Source organism: Paralichthys olivaceus, chromosome 4, assembly GCF_024713975.1.
Source record: "Paralichthys olivaceus isolate ysfri-2021 chromosome 4, ASM2471397v2, whole genome shotgun sequence".
NCBI lineage: Eukaryota > Metazoa > Chordata > Actinopteri > Pleuronectiformes > Paralichthyidae > Paralichthys > Paralichthys olivaceus.
Window position 1 is genome coordinate 25378636 of NC_091096.1, and position 19911 is coordinate 25398546.

The window sequence follows — 19911 nt, forward strand, 5'->3', positions numbered from 1 at the left end:
CCTAATTCTCTTTCCCCATGACTGTTTCAGAGCAAATGAACATGGAGTGAGCAGCCTTACACCAACTTGTCTGTCATGTTATAGCTTAATCAGATGGTGTGGATTTTCCTCAGAGAAACCGCACATTGATCAGATAGAGCACAAACGAAGCAACTGAGAAAGAAATCACATGTCAAGTGGTAAAACAGAACAGTCAGATGTGCAACACAAGTTATTAGGTCAGAAGCAGGCAGGCTTTACCTGTTGAGGAGCCCTGAAAGAGAGGAGGTGTGGGCCCCTGAAGAACTCCCTCCCCCCCTCCCATCTTTCCTTATTTATTCATTTTGTATCCTGTCATATTTGATCACACAAATCATATCAACATTAAGTATCTTTCAATTATGAATTCATGAAATCGTACAGATTTTACTTTTTCACTGAGAAACAATCAACACACCAACAACAGTGAAGAAGACGAAGAAGAAGACGAAGAAGAAGACGAAGAAGAAGAAGAAGAAGCCTGGGAGGAGGCATAGGATGCAGATCAAGTTGGTGTAAAATTCCTTGACTAAGCTTAGCACTGCAAATGTTTTTACTCAAATGTAAAGTCATTCAACATATGTGTGACATCTTGCTAAACAACACACTGTGCTTTAGATAGAAATTGTCAGTGTTTACAAAATAAACTCCTTAAATATGTAAAATTCGATTTTCACACAGAGCCCTGGATCAAGACAGAGCCTGAAGATTAAAATGTATGTAGTGGTCATCTAAAGCCTTTTATAATTTGCGTTGTTGCGATGTTGTATCTGTCGTGCATGTTCTCACAAAATTAATACAAATCAACTGTGACAACCTCGGGGTGCCGGGGCCCCTGGGAGCCAGCGAGCAGCTGCTCTCATTGCCCTGCAGTAAAAATCAGCCTTGGTTAAGAGAGAGCGATCAACTAATGTTTGACCTATTTATTTCTTAACCTTAACACAAAAGGCAAGGTGATGTTCCACATGACAAACAGTCCACGACCTCTCAAGATATTGAATTCACAATCAATACATTGAAAATTAGCATCATGAGTCAATATGAACTCAGATGTCATTTTCTGTTTAGAGGTACAGCAGGTGTCACACTTCTCTTCTGCTGTGTTACCAGTGTCATCTGTAGTTACCTTAGGCTAACCCTGGTCCAGTGGTGTAGTGCAGGGTATACGCTGGTATCATCCCCTGTCTTTGGGTGCACAAAATATGCAAGAGTAGTCTGACATGTCACAGTTTATTATTCAATTTCTGAATCTCCATAAACTCTTGCACAGATCCTGATGCAATCGTGTCTGATATTGTGTAGCACAAAATGAAAAGCATCCGGGAGGAGGAGCTGGGTATGCAGATTCATATCTGCTGTATCACAGGCTACTGCAGCAAATTCCTTTCTGTTTGATGGGAATTTAATCTAACTGGGTATTTTCCCTCGTGCTGCACTTTGAAACTTTGCAAAGAAACTGCCCTTTTCAGCCTTTCACAAAAAAATACTTATAGTGGTTTCTGAGAACAGAATGAGACAGAGGTTATGAAGGTTTAGCGTCTCATGGTTCAGTCTGGCTCACTGAGTGGTCCGTGGTTTATAGGAGCTGATGGGAAATGACACAAAACCTGAATATAACGACTCATACCAAACCATGCTGATCAAGCCAGGAGAAATCCTTTAAAAAAAATCATAAATAATTCAATTAATAATCATTACTTCTATTTTACTTGAACTGTAAAACTGTATAATTATTCTTATTTATGTATTTAAATAAATAAGTAGATTAAATAAATTAGGTTGCATTTATTGTTGGTTGGGAGCCACACATTTAAAAAATTAAAAAACATAAAATATCACCGCACCTATCCTTTACAAAGTTGCCAAAAAGCTTCAAAGAATCAACCCATCAGCTGTTTAACACAGAATCTCTGCACCAAACAAGTCCAAGCCCTCTATCTCTGTTGCTGCATGAGTCATCTGACCCTACACTTAATCATTTTTTTAAAGTTTTAAAAAGCTGATGTCTTCACACAAATAAGCAACATACTATGCAAACATTAGTTTCAGCAGACTTTTATTGTGTCCACAGGAAATCTCTTTGGGGAATATTTGTAAATATTTGAAAAAAATATATAATATAGAACCAATTTGAGAATGAGAGATCTGCTCTGAAGGATTCTTCTGTGCCGACACAGCTGTGATAGAACATGAGGAGGGAAAATGCACGAGATGTTAGCAGTTACATCAAGGGGTTACATAATAGTGTTCTCTAGCCTCTCACAATTTACTGTACAGATAGCTCTATAGAAATCTGTGTGCAGCCTTTTCTGTACAAGCTTTATTATTTTAGAACTAGTATGCATTCACAACCCCCCCCCCCCCCCCCCCAAAATAAAAAAAAAATCATAATCTCATTTACACATTGTTAAAACAGCACAGTATTCTCATCAGTGACACTTCAGTGTTGCATTACTCATACATCATTTCGTATAAACTCCTACATTTCTCCAGTAACCACTATTATCTCTAGTGGGATTATGTCATTAGATATATAAAAATATAATATAACCATCATAAATAGAATGAGCCAGAAATACATTTTTAAAGCCGGTAGCCTATTTCTATTTTCGTGGTTTGGATTACTTGGCTCTGCTGTATTCTTTTGGATGGTTGTTACAGTTATGAAAACTGTAGACACTAAAATAACTCTCAGGCTTGTGGAGTGGGTAAATGCTTTTAAAGAACAGACCAAGTACAAGCCACAAACATGATTGACTGCTCTGCTTCAGCTAACAACACTCTGATGTAGGCAACAACATGCTTCTGGTAAATCAGCTATAGTGCATTTCATTTTGTTATCCTGAGGCCGGGGGTTAAAAATGGAGAATAAAAAAACTCATAGTGTAGATCATACAGTATAATGTAGAAACAATCAGCTTGACCTTGGTTGAGATAGATATCCTATAAAGAAGTATAAATACTGCAAATGTTTTAAAGGGGCACTCCAGCGATTTAGTGTTGCATTGTCAGAAGATTGTGTGACTTTTAAGAATAACTCAAAGAAATTGCAGCAGCAGCAGCAGCAGCAGTAGCAGCAGCAGTGGCAGCAGTAACAGAAAAAGGCCAAAACATCACTAAAGCCTACATTTCCCATGATGCAACAAATGGCATCTTTTTGCTGGTATTACCCTGCTAGTAAATTTCACCTCCCCACTCATTTCCTCTGCCAGGGTAACTGGTAGGTAACTGTTTGTTTGTTTATTTGTAAGCAAGGTTACAAAAAAACAACTGAACACATTTCAACCAAACCTAAAGATTTGGTATGGGTCAGGGAAGGTCTAAAATTTGTGTCTCAGGTTTTTCAGGGAATAATTCATGGATTTTGATGAAAACTAGAATTAGTGCAGCGTGGTTGTGTGCCTCCACCAACCAGTGCAGTTTATGTCTACATACATTTTTCTTCCTGATTCATATGGTCACCATTTCCTTTGACCATTGAAATATAATCAGTTTATCTTTTTACTATTCCAAGTAAAAAGTGATCAAAAATCAAAGGAAAAGAGACCAATAACATGTTACTGAGGTCCACCTTGACCTTTGATCAGTAAATCAGTGAGTTAAGTAAACGTGTGCCAGATTTGAAAGAATTCCCTTGAGATGTTCCTGAGATACATTCACAAGACAAGATATGTGTTTGGAGAAGTCACAGTCACCTTTGACCACCACATTCTAATCAGGTCATTCAGCAGTTTAAGTGGATTGTGCCAGATGTAATACAATTCTTTACAGGCAGTCCTGATATATCAAATTCATAGTAACATGAGGTCACTGTGACCTTGACCTTTGACCTCCAGGCACCGAAATGCAATTGGTTGAAGTCCAAGTGAATGTTTGTTCCTAATTTCAAACATTCCCTCAAGCTGGTCTTAAGATATCATGTTCACGAACAACATAAACATACTTTCTGAGGGCACCATGACCTTGACCTTAGGCTACCAAAATTAAATCAAATAATAATAGAGTCCAAGTGAATGTTATTGCCAAATGTGATAGAATTCCCTCAAGGCTTTTCAGAAATATCGTGTTCACAAGAAAAAAAAAAAAAAGCTTTTTGAGGCCACCATGACCTTGACCTTTGGCCCAAAATCCAATAAGTTAAGCCTGGAGTTCAAGTGAATGTTTTTTCTAAATTTCAACAAATTCCCTCAAGGCATTCTTGAGATGTTGTGTTCAGGAGGATGCGACGGACGGTCAACCCAAAACCATAAGGCCTCCAGCCACTGGCAGTCTGGCATGGAGGCATAAAAATCAGGCACATTTAGGGAACTGATTTCTATGACTGAAATTTGCTGCAGTTTGATTGAATTCAAGGGGGCTGTGGTGCCTTGGTGGAGGTATTTGTTTTTCTGAGTGCCTCCTCATTTTTGTACATATATTTAATCTATAAACCCAAACTGAGATTATCCAGAGCAGCAGAAGACATCATCCAACTGCTTTCATGGTTTGACGGGGAACTTCTCATGTATGTTGTGTTAAATCGATTGAATGCCCCTTTAACTGACATTTTCCTATGGAGCTACAACATTGCAGACACCCGCTAACTGCCCCAATAACAATTTGTCAGTCACCAGTCAACACATCTTCAAATCAAGTTAAATACTAAATCTGCACCGCATTACTTCTATGTATCAAAAAATCTGCCTCCACAAATCATTTTGTTGTTTCCTTGAGTCTTGAAGGGCCTGCTAATGGATGAAAACAATTAAACTGCAGGTACAAATTGAAACTGTCCTTGTAAAGGAGAATGAAAACATTGGCAAACTGCTTACTTATCAAGAAAGCTGTTATTTTTAACTGGATATTCTTTACATAAATTATCACTATGCAGTTCGGGATTGTTAGTAATGTGCAAACTTCATAATTTCTAAATTAGTGTCTGAATGGCACACAACACAAAACACTAAATAATGGAAAATGTAGACTCAGGTTAAAGGTCCAGGCTTTGAATTGATACATCAAAATAAAAAGAATGCAGTCTTATACAGCTGCTCTGGGAACAGATGCAGGTACAGTTCAGGTCCAAAGTGTTTTAGAGGCTGACATCTGGGCTGCTGTTGAGTTGTATTAGAAAATACAGGGAGGTGTTTGTAATATTTAGGTCCTACAATATATATTGTTAATGTGATTCATCATTGCATTATCACCTCTGCCCATGAGGCTGTTTGTTTGTCTTTTAGCAGGATAACGCAAAAACTACAAACATGATTTGATTGAAACTTAATGGAAGGATGTGGTAAATATTTGTTCTTTAACATTAAGAGATGCTTCACTGTTTCCCAGCGAGTCATTTGTGGATCTTGATGAAAGAAATCAGACATAATGAGAGAACTGAAATCAATGACTATGTGAGCTTTGATGCAGTTTGGTAGACTTTAAGGGGACTGTTGTGTCTAGGTGGAGGTATAGGCTTTACTGCAGCATGCTTACCTGTTCTAATTTGCTTGACTTGTGTCTGTGTCAATTAGTCTTTTTTTTATTTATTACAGATCTATAACAATGTTTCAATGTTTTAACAGCTTGTGCAGATGCTTATATTCCAGTGATTGATTGAACATTTCTTACTGTCTGTGTTTAATTCTCTGATGATCTGTTGGGCTTTATGTGGCCTCTCCTTGTATGAGTTTACATGTTGTCTGCGCCATCTTTATCTTAATGAATCTGAAGCTGAGGTAACATGCTCTGCAGTGCAGTTAAACTATATTACATTAGTGTACTTCAGTTCTAACTTGTTGAAACTGGCTACAACCTAAACCTGAAAGTGCCAGTTTAAGACATGACCATGATGGAGACACATCATCTGTCCATGAATAGAAGGCTATGGCTTCCTGGTTTGTTTCTACTCTCTTCAAACCTGAATGAAACCTGGCCTCCTTGCCTCTCTTTCTCAGTGTGAACACTCATTGATTAAAACAGGATATTCCAACATGATCAGCATTTCCTGTACAGTGCATCTGCAGCTCACTGATTTACTTCCAAGTATCGTTCCTCATCAGCTCCCCACAGAGAGCAGGATAATGATGCTAATTCATATAGAACGTCCATTGATCCCTGTCGAGGGGTTTGAATTAAGTTTCATATTGACAACCCTTTCTCTTAGAGGTGACAGGTTTTAATCCAGGTGATAACTGAATGAGCGAAGGGCTACATTAATGAACAGCAGCAGAGTCATTAAGAGGTGGTCGGTGTAGATAGCAACTGTGAAACGCACAACTATCACACCAGACCAAATATAAATATAAATATAAATTATCAGGTTTTTAAATATATGGTTTTCTATATCAAACCAGACATGGGTCTTAACCTCAACCAAGCGAGTCGAAACAAAATCATAAAATAGATAAATAAAAATTATATTGTACTTCTCATCTCATATTCAAGCAGAAAACAAATATTTGACTGATATGTTCAAGGTATTTTGCAACTTTCCAAACACGAAAATAATAATATATCCTCATTATATTGATAGAGAATATAATCCAGTCACAATTATATTTCACACAACATATTTGCAGTTTAGTTGTAGATAAATAATTTTGAGGAGACAGGGTTGTTAAAGAACATGACACATCCTACGCTTCAAGCTAAAAGAAAACAAGAGTGATGTCAATAAATATTATAATCTAGAACGCGTTTCTACTCTAAACTACTTCATAATATAAAAAGTTATACAGAGTTATCTCTTCAAGGACTAATCTACATTATTGTCATACCATTAATGCTCATATAATCGCTGTTTAAGTACATATTGCAATGCTGCTGAACGGATGTTAAAGAATATACATATTGAAAGTTACTATAATGGGTTTAAGTTATTTACAGTATATATATATATGTAGGTAATAGTTGATTCAAGGATTGAAGGCGTTAGTTCAGTGAGTCCTCCTGGTAAATTCTTCTTCCAAGGCTATATGATGCAACATAAAGTCGTCTGTTTAAACATGATCTGCTGGTTGAGAAATTGTTATTTGGGGTTTTTATTCAGGATATATCAGGTAAGTATACTAAAGGTGAGTTAGATGATGTACGCAGGGATGTTTATATATCAGAGATCAGCCTGTTGAGCTCATCAGCATCAGAGTCATAACGATAGTTATATAGTCTAACCAGCATCTGAGCAGAGCTTCATGAAACAGCCAGCAGTGACAGAGAGACACTAACATTATGAAGTCTGATACTGTCAGTAACTAAGCAACCACAGACAAGTCTGTACGCTGTGATCTGGGTAGCTGATGTTTAAGGGGTTTGGCAATTGTCAGGGTTAACTATCGGGTAAAGCTGCTCACCTCCCACAGCCACAGCTGAATTGTTGGTTGGTTTGTTTAGTTGTAAGCAAGAATATAAAAAAAACTGCTAGACAGATCACCTTGAAACTAGGTGACAGGGAAAGAACCCATTCAATTTGTGGTGCAGATCGGGATCAGGGGGCAGAGACAGGATTGCTTTTTCACTTTCTTTAACATTGCGGGTGTGTGTTATGAGTGTGAACAAGTTGGTGCAGATCCAAATAAAAATCTGGTTCTAATGAAATTAGAAGTGGTTTCATGGGGGGGACTGTTGGGAGGATTGCACACTACTACTGTATGTCCTCACATCTCAGAATCTGGTAGTATCATTAATAATACGTGCAACAGGTCAAGAACAACCCTGTTCCCTATAAATTAAGTTTTTGCATAACAAAGTAGCAAAAATATCACACAGAAAATTACAGGACTGTAGACGTGAATCTCAGTCATGTTCTTAGTACCACAGCCACCTTCAGGTGATTCCGCTGTCATCAATAAATGCCGGTTAGGCCTGCCAGTGATTTTCTATAGCTGCTTTCAGAAATGCACTGAAGTCATCCGCAGTTTAACCCTCCGGAGCTTCTGCGGACTTTATCACCTGACCCCCGAGTATAAAGTTCGCAGAGATTCAAAATAACACAGCAGGAGATCCTCCAGAGGTTTAATCGCAAGCGAGTGTGTGTGTGGGGAGGTGAGCAGAGAGGTTGTCAACAAGGCAACAGTTTAGCTTGATTAGCTACAGTTGATTCGGATTGGGATGTAAACATGAAGACACAAAATGTCACTAATAATTTGTCATTTAAAAGGAATATAGCTGGTAAATGTAGTAAATAAAGTAGGGTGAATTAAAGTTGAACCTCGAGGTGAGTCTGTCAACTATTTAAAATTAGGAAATTATTTTACTTTCATTGTCTTTGCTTTCTTTGCCGAATGATTCATTTATCTAGGGAGAGTGTTTGTTCACAATCTGATTGTCTGATAATGGTTGTTTGTACAATCGTTTTTTCAATGCAATGTGGGATCATTACCAGAGATGACAACGTGGCTTGTATGGTTTTCATCTTGAGTGTGTGTGTGTGTGTGTGTCATCATGACAAAACTGTTATATCCCGTAGGAGGCAGTTTTAATTACTCTAAGAGGTCACATATAGATACTGTCACAAACGTTTGTGAGCAGCATAACTGAGTGGGCGAGCTCAAAGGTGGTGAGAGCCATGTGGTCATGTAATAATGTATGAATGTAATATGTATGTTGGAAGGTCACCACATTGAGGATCTGCGCAGCTGCTGTGATCCCATCACCAAGTGCTTTCTAGTTCCTTTTTTTTAAGGATGCGTTCACTTTTGATCTCAAAGTTAAGTAGCAGTTCATCTGGCTAAACTGCTTGTTTTTAACCTGCCTGGTTGTGTTTTTTTACTTGGAACTACAATGTTATTTTTATGTAAACGACAGTGTTAAGAATCTTGCTGTAATCAACAAATAATCCTCTCAGAGTTCGCAGCTCTGCCTCCACAGAGAAGGTACGAAGAATAAATAATATACCAACATAAGACTAATTTACTGACTGAAATGTGTTTGGCTGTTTTCATTAGTATTTGTAATGGCAAGCCACCTATTAGCACTAAGTGTCCTCTTCATGACATATACAATAACATTCATGATTTGAATGCTAATGACCCAGTTATGACATTTCTGTTAAATACTAGCGTAATATCCTTTTCTGAATTCAAATTGTGCAAATCTCTGTTGAGTGCAATCAGCAGCATACCCACACATCTTTCCCTGAAATTAAAATGAGGGCCATGATAACAGGGCAACATCACGTGGAGTCCATGTGTCTCCCTCAAAGCGGTAAAACAGTGTCTTCTTAAATCAAGATGCATAAAGTGCAAAGTCTTCACATTAGAGTCCCGGCTCAACCACCAGGAAGTCAATGTGATCCTTGTCTTTGGTCTTGAAGGCCTCTGCGATGATGCGGGCAGCCTCCTTGTGCTCCCGACCTCTCAGGGATATTCCATTGACCTCCAGGATCACCTGACCCACCTTCAACTGGTCGCAGTTATGAGCGGAGCCTCCTTTCTGTCACCGAGACATGGAGACAAAGAAGGAGAGAAAGTAGATAACATTGTCATATTTCCGTTGTCATTTACAACGCATTGCACAGTCCCTTCCCTGGTGTTTTTAATATTTTTATATTTAAAGGTCCGGTGCATAGAATTTAGTGACATCTAGTATTGAAGTTGCACGGTGCAGCTGAATCCACCTCAACTCGCACCTCTGTCTCCTTTCATGCTGGAATCAAGTCCTTGAACTTCTGTCGAGCAGAATATGTTTGAACCTTTGAGGTGCTTCACTTTCCCCAGAACATTTCTGGTCGTGATTTATACCTTGGCCTGGTGGTTTCCCAGAGTGGTGGGTACATTTTACGTCCATCCACATGCGGCAAATTATTTTTCAGACCTTTTTCTCACAGTCAGAACACCTCACGTGGTCAGACTCTGGAATTTCCTAAAATATTAAATCGTTTCTCCAAGTAATCAACACTCAAAAGCTTGAGGTGACTGTTTTGATCACACCACTTGACAATGAATGGAAAATTTCTTAGAAAATGATTTCAAATTAACATCATCCTTGAGGGCAGTGATGATGATTTCGTGAATGATGACCTGAATGAATCATCTGCATACATATGATGAACTTGAGCGTGAGCGATGTGAGCTTAATCATCATCGCATCAGACAATCAAGTGAAATAATACCAGGAGCGGGTGAAAATGTGTGTGTGTGTGCTCCCAGACAGCACACACACACACACAGGCCCTGGGGCTCGGCCCCCACTCACTCGCTCAGAGCGACACACACAGTGAGATGAGAGGAGCGTTACAGGGAAGGAGGAGGTCAGTGACTTTGCTGAAGAACAGAGGAAACAGTGAAAACACAGCTTCCTCTACAGTCCACAGCTGCACAATGATCAGAGGGGAAGCAGCGGCTGGTTTGTATCGAGCTGGAGTTTCTGTGTCCTCCTCCACTCTCCTGCTGACTCTCACTTTAACTAATAAACACCAGCACTCAGCACTAGTTATCCGGACCTGATCAGGACATGAAATCTACTTCACTCCAGTCTATGAGCCTGCATTTAAACATCATGACAAATGACTCGTCAACATGTTGTGCTCAGTTCAACACGAGGCGTGACGTGAACAGCAGGACTCAGTGTTAAAGTGACCGGAGCGACAAGGATTCATGATCCGACACCATCGATTAATAACTAAACACATGATCGTAAGGTTCATCCCAATAAAAAATGGAACAAATGAACGTGAACTTTGTTCAAATTTGTAAAAAAAAACTATGACCGTGATCTATTGGATTTTCATCTGCGTGAACTGAACTTTGAACTAGTTCTTTTTAAGTGTGAACTGGCACAACACTGCTTGTGGGTGTATTGTAGACATGGTTTGAGGCCTGGTAGCTTGTTCAAGACCCCATTTAGTCTTTTGTTGAGTTCCTGATCAATTGAACACATATAGGTACTCTCCTGTTGTTGGAGCAATTCCTTATGAAATAATTTCAGTTCTCTGAGTGCATGTATCTCTTCTCATCTCCAAGATGTCCCAGCATTGGTATTTTGACTGATCCAGTACTTTTTGATGTCTTTCATATAAGCTAGACACATAATAGAAAAACCTTCATCACTGTCATTCCAGAGTAGCAGACTAGGAGGATATTACCAAGGGCTGCATTGATTTTAGTAGATCGTCTCAGGCCCAGACTGTCAGGAAAACATAGTGGCAGCCATTTAGCCTTCCACATTCTGGGGGTGGAAGGTCACAATGAAACAACGATGCAAAACGCCAAGTGAGAGATCTTTCATGTGTTAAATAATTCTGCACAATGAAAGTGTGGCAGGGGATATATAGTACATACTATATAGTGTACACATTGGATACAGGCATGCAAGGTATGCATTGCCCCTGTGATGCTTTCAATTTTTTTGTTTCATCGCACTGAAAGTTTTGCCTTGTTCTCAGTGAATTCAATCCAATCCCGAGCTAAAAGGGGAGATACATTCACAACCTGGAAAGAAACATGACTGTAAATTAATGCAGATATTTCCCTGTGTTTTCTGGAAGAGAAATTTCCCCCAAGTAGACAGTGAAAATCAATGAATGTACCTTTTGAAATACTGGAATTGACAGTACAATTTGATTATAGACTCTACCACTGAGTAGTTCCAACTTCAAAAAATACTTTTCCTCTGTTTATGTACTTAAGATAAATGTATAAGGCCATGTCATTTAACCTTTGAAATGCCTTCATGTATGATATCAGTAAGATTGGTCAGCTGTGAAGAAAATGAAGGATGTGATTTGATGACTGAGTTGAACAATTTGTCTGTTTACATGTGTGCACAGTGTTAAATGTACCACAGGGTTAAATGCACCACTGTGCACACAGTACTGCATGACCATTTGACCTTTTTCTAGGCAGCCTAACAGAGCCACAGGGTAAATGTGTTCATCCATTCACATCTTCCTCTCATGACTATCACAGCAGCTGTCATGAGCATGCACGATTCTGAAAATGTTAATTTGTGACAGCAGCTACTTTGTGACATTTTATCACAAAGTAGCTGCTGGAAACATGACTGCAGGGCAATCAGGCCATTAGTAATGACTTTTAATTCTGCTGACTGGTTGAGAAAGTCTGAGAAAGATTATGAATTAATTCGTTTTCAGACGTGACCTCAGCATGAAAAATCTGAAAGCAGCTTTGGACACACTCTTAGCTTCTTCTGTAATCATCGCTAATATGCCTTTGAGCAAGGCATCAAGCTGCTTCCACTCATCACACCTAGCAGGTAAGAGTACAAGGATGAGGTCATAATAAGTGGCTCTGTTAGGGTCAGACTACAACTTCCACTTTGAAAAAATATGCCTTGGCCTAATTTAATTACGAGTAATAAAGAAATAAGTCCTCAAAATATTGCCTGACTATAATTTTCTAAGGTGAGGGTTGTGGTGTAACCAGGAGGACACCATTTATGAGTGTATTGATTTTGGTGACTCTACTCTGTACAGCAGTGATGCCATTGAATATTATTGCTGTATGTGGAAACTGTTTGTTTCCACTGTAGACCGATGTTTTTTCTTCCTGATTGTATCCCTGCTCGTTATGATGAAAATAAAGCTGTAGCTGGTTGTGTACATTATTCTGATTGAATGGAGGCTTGGCTTGTGTTTTAAGGAAGTTTTATTAATTAGTTATTGATCCGTAAAGTCCAAATCAGTGAATATCTTTCAATGATTTACTTCTAACTGTTCTGTCATTTCCACATATAGCAAGCCAAAATGCACTACGGTCTGACGGATACTTTCTGATGCACACGAGAAAAAGTATTGCAGAAACTTTTTTTTTGCCCCTCTCCCGTTGGAAGCTCCGTACTGTCATGACACCAAAACATGTAGATAATTTCAGTAATAATAGTGTTTGTCTGAGTAACAGTACACGCAATAACTCATCTGTAAACTAATTCAGCCTGTCTGTCAACACAGCAGGCTTTAAAGAAAGATTTAATCACACACTTTCAGTCTCTTCGAAACCAACAGGAATTCCAGAGAGCGTGTGCTGCCAATCAGAAGAGGGGAAGATGAGCTTTATTAGATTACATTCCCTTGATATGATAGAAATAGAATTGGCTTGTATTCACGTGCAACGTCACACTGATTATAGGGGACATTGTGTTTGACAAGCTGATCAGTGACTGTGAAGGACATTAGCATAGTGACATTCACTGTCATCCTCTGTGCTGAGACTCACAGACATTGCTGAAAGGAGTAGTTGTTATGGAAATCAGAGCACAGTCACGAAAACTCCTCAAGGGTGCTGGGAGTGTTCTGACTAAGGCTCTGATGTTCATGCTGATGTTATCGCCTCTCACCCTCAGCCCATATAAACCACTTATGCTATGGGAATTTACTGCCTTGCTCTCTTTGCACTTATTGGACTGAACAACATGTGAAAGGTGCCAAATAGAAATATCCACAGGAAGATTTGTCTTTGCAAATTGCTTTAGAGTGCTGTCTGTGCAAAAGGCGAATCATCAGATGTTGGAGGAAGACAGAGTGTCTATTAAAGCAGAAAGGGGAACGTTAATGCATCTTCTGCATAATCTTCAGTTCAAGTCACACACAGTCGTTTTAAAAGAAAAGACACTTCATATTGGCAAGCAATGGCTTCAAACCAAACATTGCCAAAACACTATTGTATTGTTGTCTCACCTGAATGGTGACTATACGTGGCAAAGGTTGGCGTGTATTGGCTCCCCCCTCGATAGCGATGCCAAGGGTGTTGGTATTTTTCACCACTCGCACCAGGGTAGCGGTGGGTGCCGGGACCGGTGAGCCAGTCAGCTGGGAGGAAAGGTGAAGAGGAGTCAGATTGATTGAGAGCTTTATTTTTATCTTTGTAAAACAACCCAAGATAACTTCTGTAGCAAAAAAAAGAATGGTAAATAGTCTGTATCTATATAGTGCTCTCTAGTCTTGATGACCACTCAAAGCACTTTATGGTACAGTAAGAAGAAGGGCACTCGGAGAGCACCTACCTCTGTGGAGGCTATGGGCTCATTACAGTGACACAAATTCCTGGATTGGCCAATTTATCCAGATTTGCTCCAACATTTAATAGGCTCTTCTTTGGTCATGCCCAAACATTTCACAAAATTTCATGGAAATTGGTGTACTGGTCTTTGTGTAATCCTGCTAACTAACTAACTAACTAACTAACTAACTAACTAACAAATGCTGATGAAAACAACAATCCGACATGCAAGCCCACTTCACACAGTGCCTGCTCGGGTGTGTGGAGGTGTGAGGGTAGGTGAGGTTTAACCTTCTCACTCAAGCTCTTTATTTTTTCAGTCACCTTACTCGTGTACAACTGAGTGGAGCAGCATGAATGCCTTAGAGCCCAGTGTTTGAAACTGCTTTTCTTCTATTTGTTTAATTCATACCACCGGGTATGTGTTAGCGGGCCCTTTTGCCTTTTTGGTTGAGTTTCTTGAAGACGTTTTACCTCTTATCCAAGAGGCTTCTTCAATTCTAACGTTTGATTAGACTGCTACCGTAGAGGGATGCACTCATTTTATAGACTGTACTGTATATAAAGACGGACAATGTGACAGCTCTTAAAGGTGATGGCAAATAATCTTGATCCCCCCCTAGTGACTGCAGTATAGCTCATAAATCCGGACTCCTCTACATTTGCAGAAGGGACATGTGCCAAACTAAAATGTTAAAGTATACGTCAAATCATTCTGTCAGCATCTATATTCAGGATCCTTTTTGTTCGGTGGTAGGAAGTGGAGAGTGGTCATTAATGATAGCGCGATGCTCTCACTTGTCTTGTGGCCCCTGGAGAAGGTACATGGGCCCCTGGCTGTTCCAGGTTGCTCTTCTGGTTCTTGCTGGGTCGAGGGCTTCCATCCTTACTGAGACCTCCTGCTTCGGCAATGTCCACTCCGCTGTCCTCACTCAGAGTCTGTCCACTGTCTGACAGCTGGGACAGAGTCGCCCCTAGAAACAAACAGGCATAACTGTCTTTATTTATCCTATCACATTTCTATATTATATATTTTTGTATGTTACATGTGAACCTCTTATCTTAGCAGTACAGGCTACTATGTTCATTTCCAAAATACATTTCTAAATAGTATATTATATAATTCAAATAGTGTATATAGTCAATGTTGTACAATATATCCACAGACTACATATATGTGCACGGTTCTTTTAGAAGCTTGTAATATTGTAATGCACATATTGTAGTATTTTGTTGTGTTAAGTAGGCTTTTTAAATTGTCTTAATATTTTGTGCTTGTTACAAATAAATATTGTTATCATTTGAGATTTTACACCAGATGTAAATGACTCAGATGCTGGCAGATAATTCCTAGGATATATGACAACATACAGTTTCTCCACATCACTAACATATAGAGCTCGACCCAATATTTGAAGGTATTTGTATGTTGTGGCATTTATGCACTTGAACACGACACACTGACACTAGCGTACCTCTTTGCTGTGGTCTGGAGTCTGCAGACAGCCGGGTTGTGTCTGTGACGATGACTTTATGAGTGAGGGCCGGTGAGCAGTGCATGTCTGGACTACAGGGTGGGGCAGCGGGTGTGATGAGAGAAGGGCAGGGGGAGGGACACGGCGAGGGATGGGGTGACAGATGAGGGGATGGCATGGGAGATGCTGCTTTTGAAGAGGAAGCCGACTTTGACAAGATGGAGGACTTCTCATAGGAGCTGGATCTGGAGGAGAGCTTGACAGATCCCTGTTGTTTAGCTGAGCCGGAGGAGCCCCGGTGGTTCAGGAAGCCTGGGCACGTGTGGTGTCCGGAACTAGGCCTATTGTGGTGGACAGGATGGTGGTGGAAGTGATGAGCGAAGTGCGGGTGGTTGAGGTGTTCGGTGTCGGCGACCTGGAAGAAAGCCTGGCAGGTATGATGGAGTGCATTGAGAGAGGTGTGGTGGCTGGCTCCTGTGCCTGCGTGGTCTGCCAAGGTGGGGGAGGGCTGGTGGGTGGTGGGGAGTGATTTGAGCGACTTGTGGAGGCAGCCCTGTAGCAGCTGGGTGGGGCCAGAGAAGAGCAGGCTGGAGACAGGCTGCATCAGCCGGGCCGAAGGCTTCCGGCCGATATCTATCTCCCTGGGTGACCTGCTCTGGGCCTGGAGAGGAGCACCTCTGAAGGGTGGAGGAGACTGACTTGCAACCTGGGTTTCATCCTGTTGGTTAAAAGAAGGAACTCAAAATCAAACACGATTGGTGGTGCTCCTCTCTCTGAGCCTGATAAGTATCAAAATGTATAAACAAAAACCCTTCAAATTGTCGTCCTTAAGATTCACACGCATAAAATCTGAATGCTCCGACATGTGGGTGGAATAACTTTCTTTAACTTTCTCAAGCCTCAGATCACTCCTTGCTACTCAGAGCTTTAATATTTGACGAGTGAACTGCTTTTCTCTGATGAGCACTTATGGTTTAGAACCCATTAATTGCCACTCGCAGCGATAATTTCTTAAATGCAATTTTCCAGTGCTGTGAGCACCACAAACAAACACCGTTCTCCTCCATTGTGTCGGTGTGGAGGCAGAAAAGAAGGCCTCGCACAACCAGGATTTGTGTTATATCATGTATATATTTCTATACTTCTATATATGATAATTGAGCTGATAGTATTTTCAATAAATTAAAATGGTTAAGCATGTGACAGCTGCTATACATGCTGTTGTTGTCTGTTGTTCAGAGCGTGTATGCAGCGGAGCCGCTATGTGAGGTTTCTGGTATATACCTGAGGAAAGTACAGCTTTTATGCTAAGACATCCACAGTAGCCATGCATCTTCCTGTGTGTTACACTGAGGAAAAGGTGAGACCCTGAAAAACAGCAGCATGGCTCACACACAGGAGCAGCTCACGCTCAGTTTGACGCTGTAACTTTATAACATGGGCTTCAAAACGAAAAGCAAGACATTTCACATCTAACTGAAGGATTTTCTGATGTCCTTGAAATCTGTTGTGGATTTTAAAGTCACCTTCGTACCTTTCATTTAGCAATATCATCATCTGTACTCTCTATATTTATGTCTCTATATCTTACATAAGATTTCAGTGAGACTTAACCGAGTGTAGTCCTGCTCAGATGAACTCCATCAGTTTTGAGCTCCATGAGCTTTTATCCCCTGCCTTCCTCTGGCTAAAAGGAGTCAAGAATGCTAATAAGATATTTAATGAATTCATGGTCAGCTTGCCGTGAAATGTGCTGAGCAGAACCATGTTCCCAAGGGGACAAAGTCTTGATTTTAATGACTTCCTTGGTGTTCCCCTCAGGGCAAGCTTCACAACTTCACCACAGTACAGTGTTAATAATCCTGCACTGCTGTAGATGTAATGACCACTACAGCCTGAATGGGATGCTAGTGGGGCTAACAACTCGTAGTCTTGTTGCAATAATCTAATTTGTCCTCTGGAAATAATAATATAACTCTGTGATCTGTAAAAAAAAAAAGAAAAACATGGAAGATCATGGACACACGCTTTTGTGTTCTCCTGTCACCATCAGCAATGAAACAGTGTGAAGCTCTGTGGTACAACAGGGCCCAATCTCAAATGAAAACTTTGTATGATTTACTTTAGCCTACTTCATGCAGATGCCAGATGGATGGGTTTTGCCCAGTGGGACAATGTAATGAGCGCAAGAAAGTTTAGACGGTCCGAGCAAAGGGATTTAGCTGAATCATTAGAGGCTGTTTGAGGCTTGAGGCTCTATATCATTTCAATGCTGCAGAGCATTGTTGTTGTGCCTGTGGGCTGACATCAACCATTGCTGCTGCACCCATCTACACTGCTGTGTCTGCCATGTCTGCTCGCTTTATATGTCTGAGTTCGGCCGCTGAAGTTCTGAAACAACTTGTGTAATTTTGAAAAAGTTCAGTTGACTCCGTGCACAGACAAGCACCAAGATGGCATTTTAATATTTTTTTATACCCTGTGGCTGTTGGAGGAGGTTTGTTTTTGTCTGGACAGCTGAAATTATTCTCTCTATACTCTCATTTTGCTGTTTTTTGGACCAGAGGAAAAGGGGCTGTAGAGAAAACAAAGTTTAGTTTGGACGTAATCTTAACTTAGCCAGCTGTCTACATGGATTCAGAAGCTTACGTTTCACTCCTGCTATGCCCAAAAAACTAAACCATAGGCATCTTTTAATGCTTTTAGGTTAAATGTTTGTTGTTCTCACATACAGTGACTAAGTGGGCTCTGAACGCACCCTACAGACTGAAGGTGCTCACACTCGTTTTGTAGAAATTGTGTGAATCTTTTTCTCATCATTTCTTTGTAACAATAACTGTTCAACAAAGAAACCAGAGCTGTGTTTCCCTTCCTCTACACCTCAGTGCTCCAGACCAAGGAGACACGTGGGCATGTCACAGCAGGAAAAGCACGGTTGTAAATGATAAAATGATCGATGACTGAATTGTAAGTGCTTGAGTTTCAGGGTCCGGGTTTTTCTGCCTCACTGACACATTCATATCGTCAGTATCACCAATGACAAGTCAAAATGTCTGCTGTGAAAAGGCCTGTGAAATTGAATGTGAAATGGACTCAGACTTATTTTGAATTTGACAGACAATGAAGTTGCCAATGAAATAAAGACAAATTGAAATGGAACAGCCTTATCCATGATCATTTTTCATCATGGCACTTTTCTCATAGACCTCTTTCATTGTTAGACCTGCAAGCCATTGATGAAAACCACTGGCTAAGCTGAAACACAGTTGAGGTGAGGTTTTCCATTCATAGTCAAACTCAACTTTATTATATTATTAATGACTACTCACAGGGTTCATTTGTGAATAGCAAAAACTGTACTGTCATCCAGACTAGAATAGTGCTATATAAATACGAACCATTTAATCACATGTATTTAGTTGTCCATGGCATTATACGTTTTTAACCTTGTGTATAAGGGCTCTACTGTAGCTCTTCATGTACACTCTGAATACCCCCAACCCCTTTTCCTGGCATGCTCCACTATTTCTAGCTATGTTAATTACAGTTATTGGCTATTCTTAATGACTGTCTTGTTGCCAGCCTGCATGGAAATATCTTTGTAATGAGACAATGGTGTTTCACAACACAGTGTTGCCACAATTAATCCTACTGTGTCTCGCTGAGTAACTAAGTGGCTATCAATTAAATGCAATTAGCTTTTAATTGAGGGTTGTAATGTCACAACCACAATAATGAGTGGCAGCTTGGGAAATTTCACAGACACGTGCTGTGCCGTGGCAAACACTGACAGCAATGATGAGACTAATGCACTTAGCTCCTGAAAGCACAAAGAGTTTGGTCGGGCAGTGGGCCAGAACTGTGGAGCAGAGGAAGTGATCCACACTTTGTTCAAGCTGACAAAAACAGTGTTGTAGCATCAATTTGCTCTGTTGCTTCTCTGATGGGCCCAGGCTGCTGGAGGAAGTGGGTCAGAAGGAATATGAAACCTGTCGGATTTTAGGTTTCTGTGGATTTACATGTGCCACAGTACAACTTTAATACTCGTTGACCTGCCACAAAGTGTGCTGCTCTGGGTCCCGTTCTGACCACATGGTTCCTTCTGACTGTTTTTCACTGGTGTTTTCACTATAGGCTAGAGACCAGGGGAGAGGGAACCAAAAAATCGATAACTATAAACAAGCAGGTTCCACTCCAGTGCACCAGGCAGCAGTAATGCAGAGAGCTACATTACAGTGGGAGATATTCAGATTGTGCTGCTGGTGATTAGAAAATAAACAAACCGAGACAAACACAAGGAACAAAGTGTACACTTGAAATGCTTCCAAAAAAACTAATTTATGTGTAGACTTAGTACCACCACCTGAGTACAGATTTTTTGGGGGATTCAAAGATTTCCTCAGAACAAAAACTTAAACACTGTACCTGCAAAGGATCCTATAGCACTACTGCTAATGTCTAGTATGTTACAGCCATTACCAAAAATACAG

General features: G+C 40.2%; 1 protein-coding gene across 1 annotated transcript in view; it reads right to left on the reverse strand.

Moving 5' to 3' along the window:
• Positions 1-2057: 2057 nt before the first annotated feature.
• Positions 2058-19911, reverse strand: part of whrnb (whirlin b) — a 110828-nt gene continuing 92974 nt past the window's right edge. Inside the window, exons 8-11 of the mRNA XM_020102340.2 lie at positions 15422-16139; positions 14745-14920; positions 13625-13756; positions 2058-9423 (exon numbers count right to left, since the gene is read on the reverse strand). Of these exons, the coding sequence (XP_019957899.2) occupies positions 9247-9423; positions 13625-13756; positions 14745-14920; positions 15422-16139 (1203 nt within the window). The 3' untranslated portion in view covers positions 2058-9246. The remainder of the gene's footprint in view (positions 9424-13624; positions 13757-14744; positions 14921-15421; positions 16140-19911) is intronic.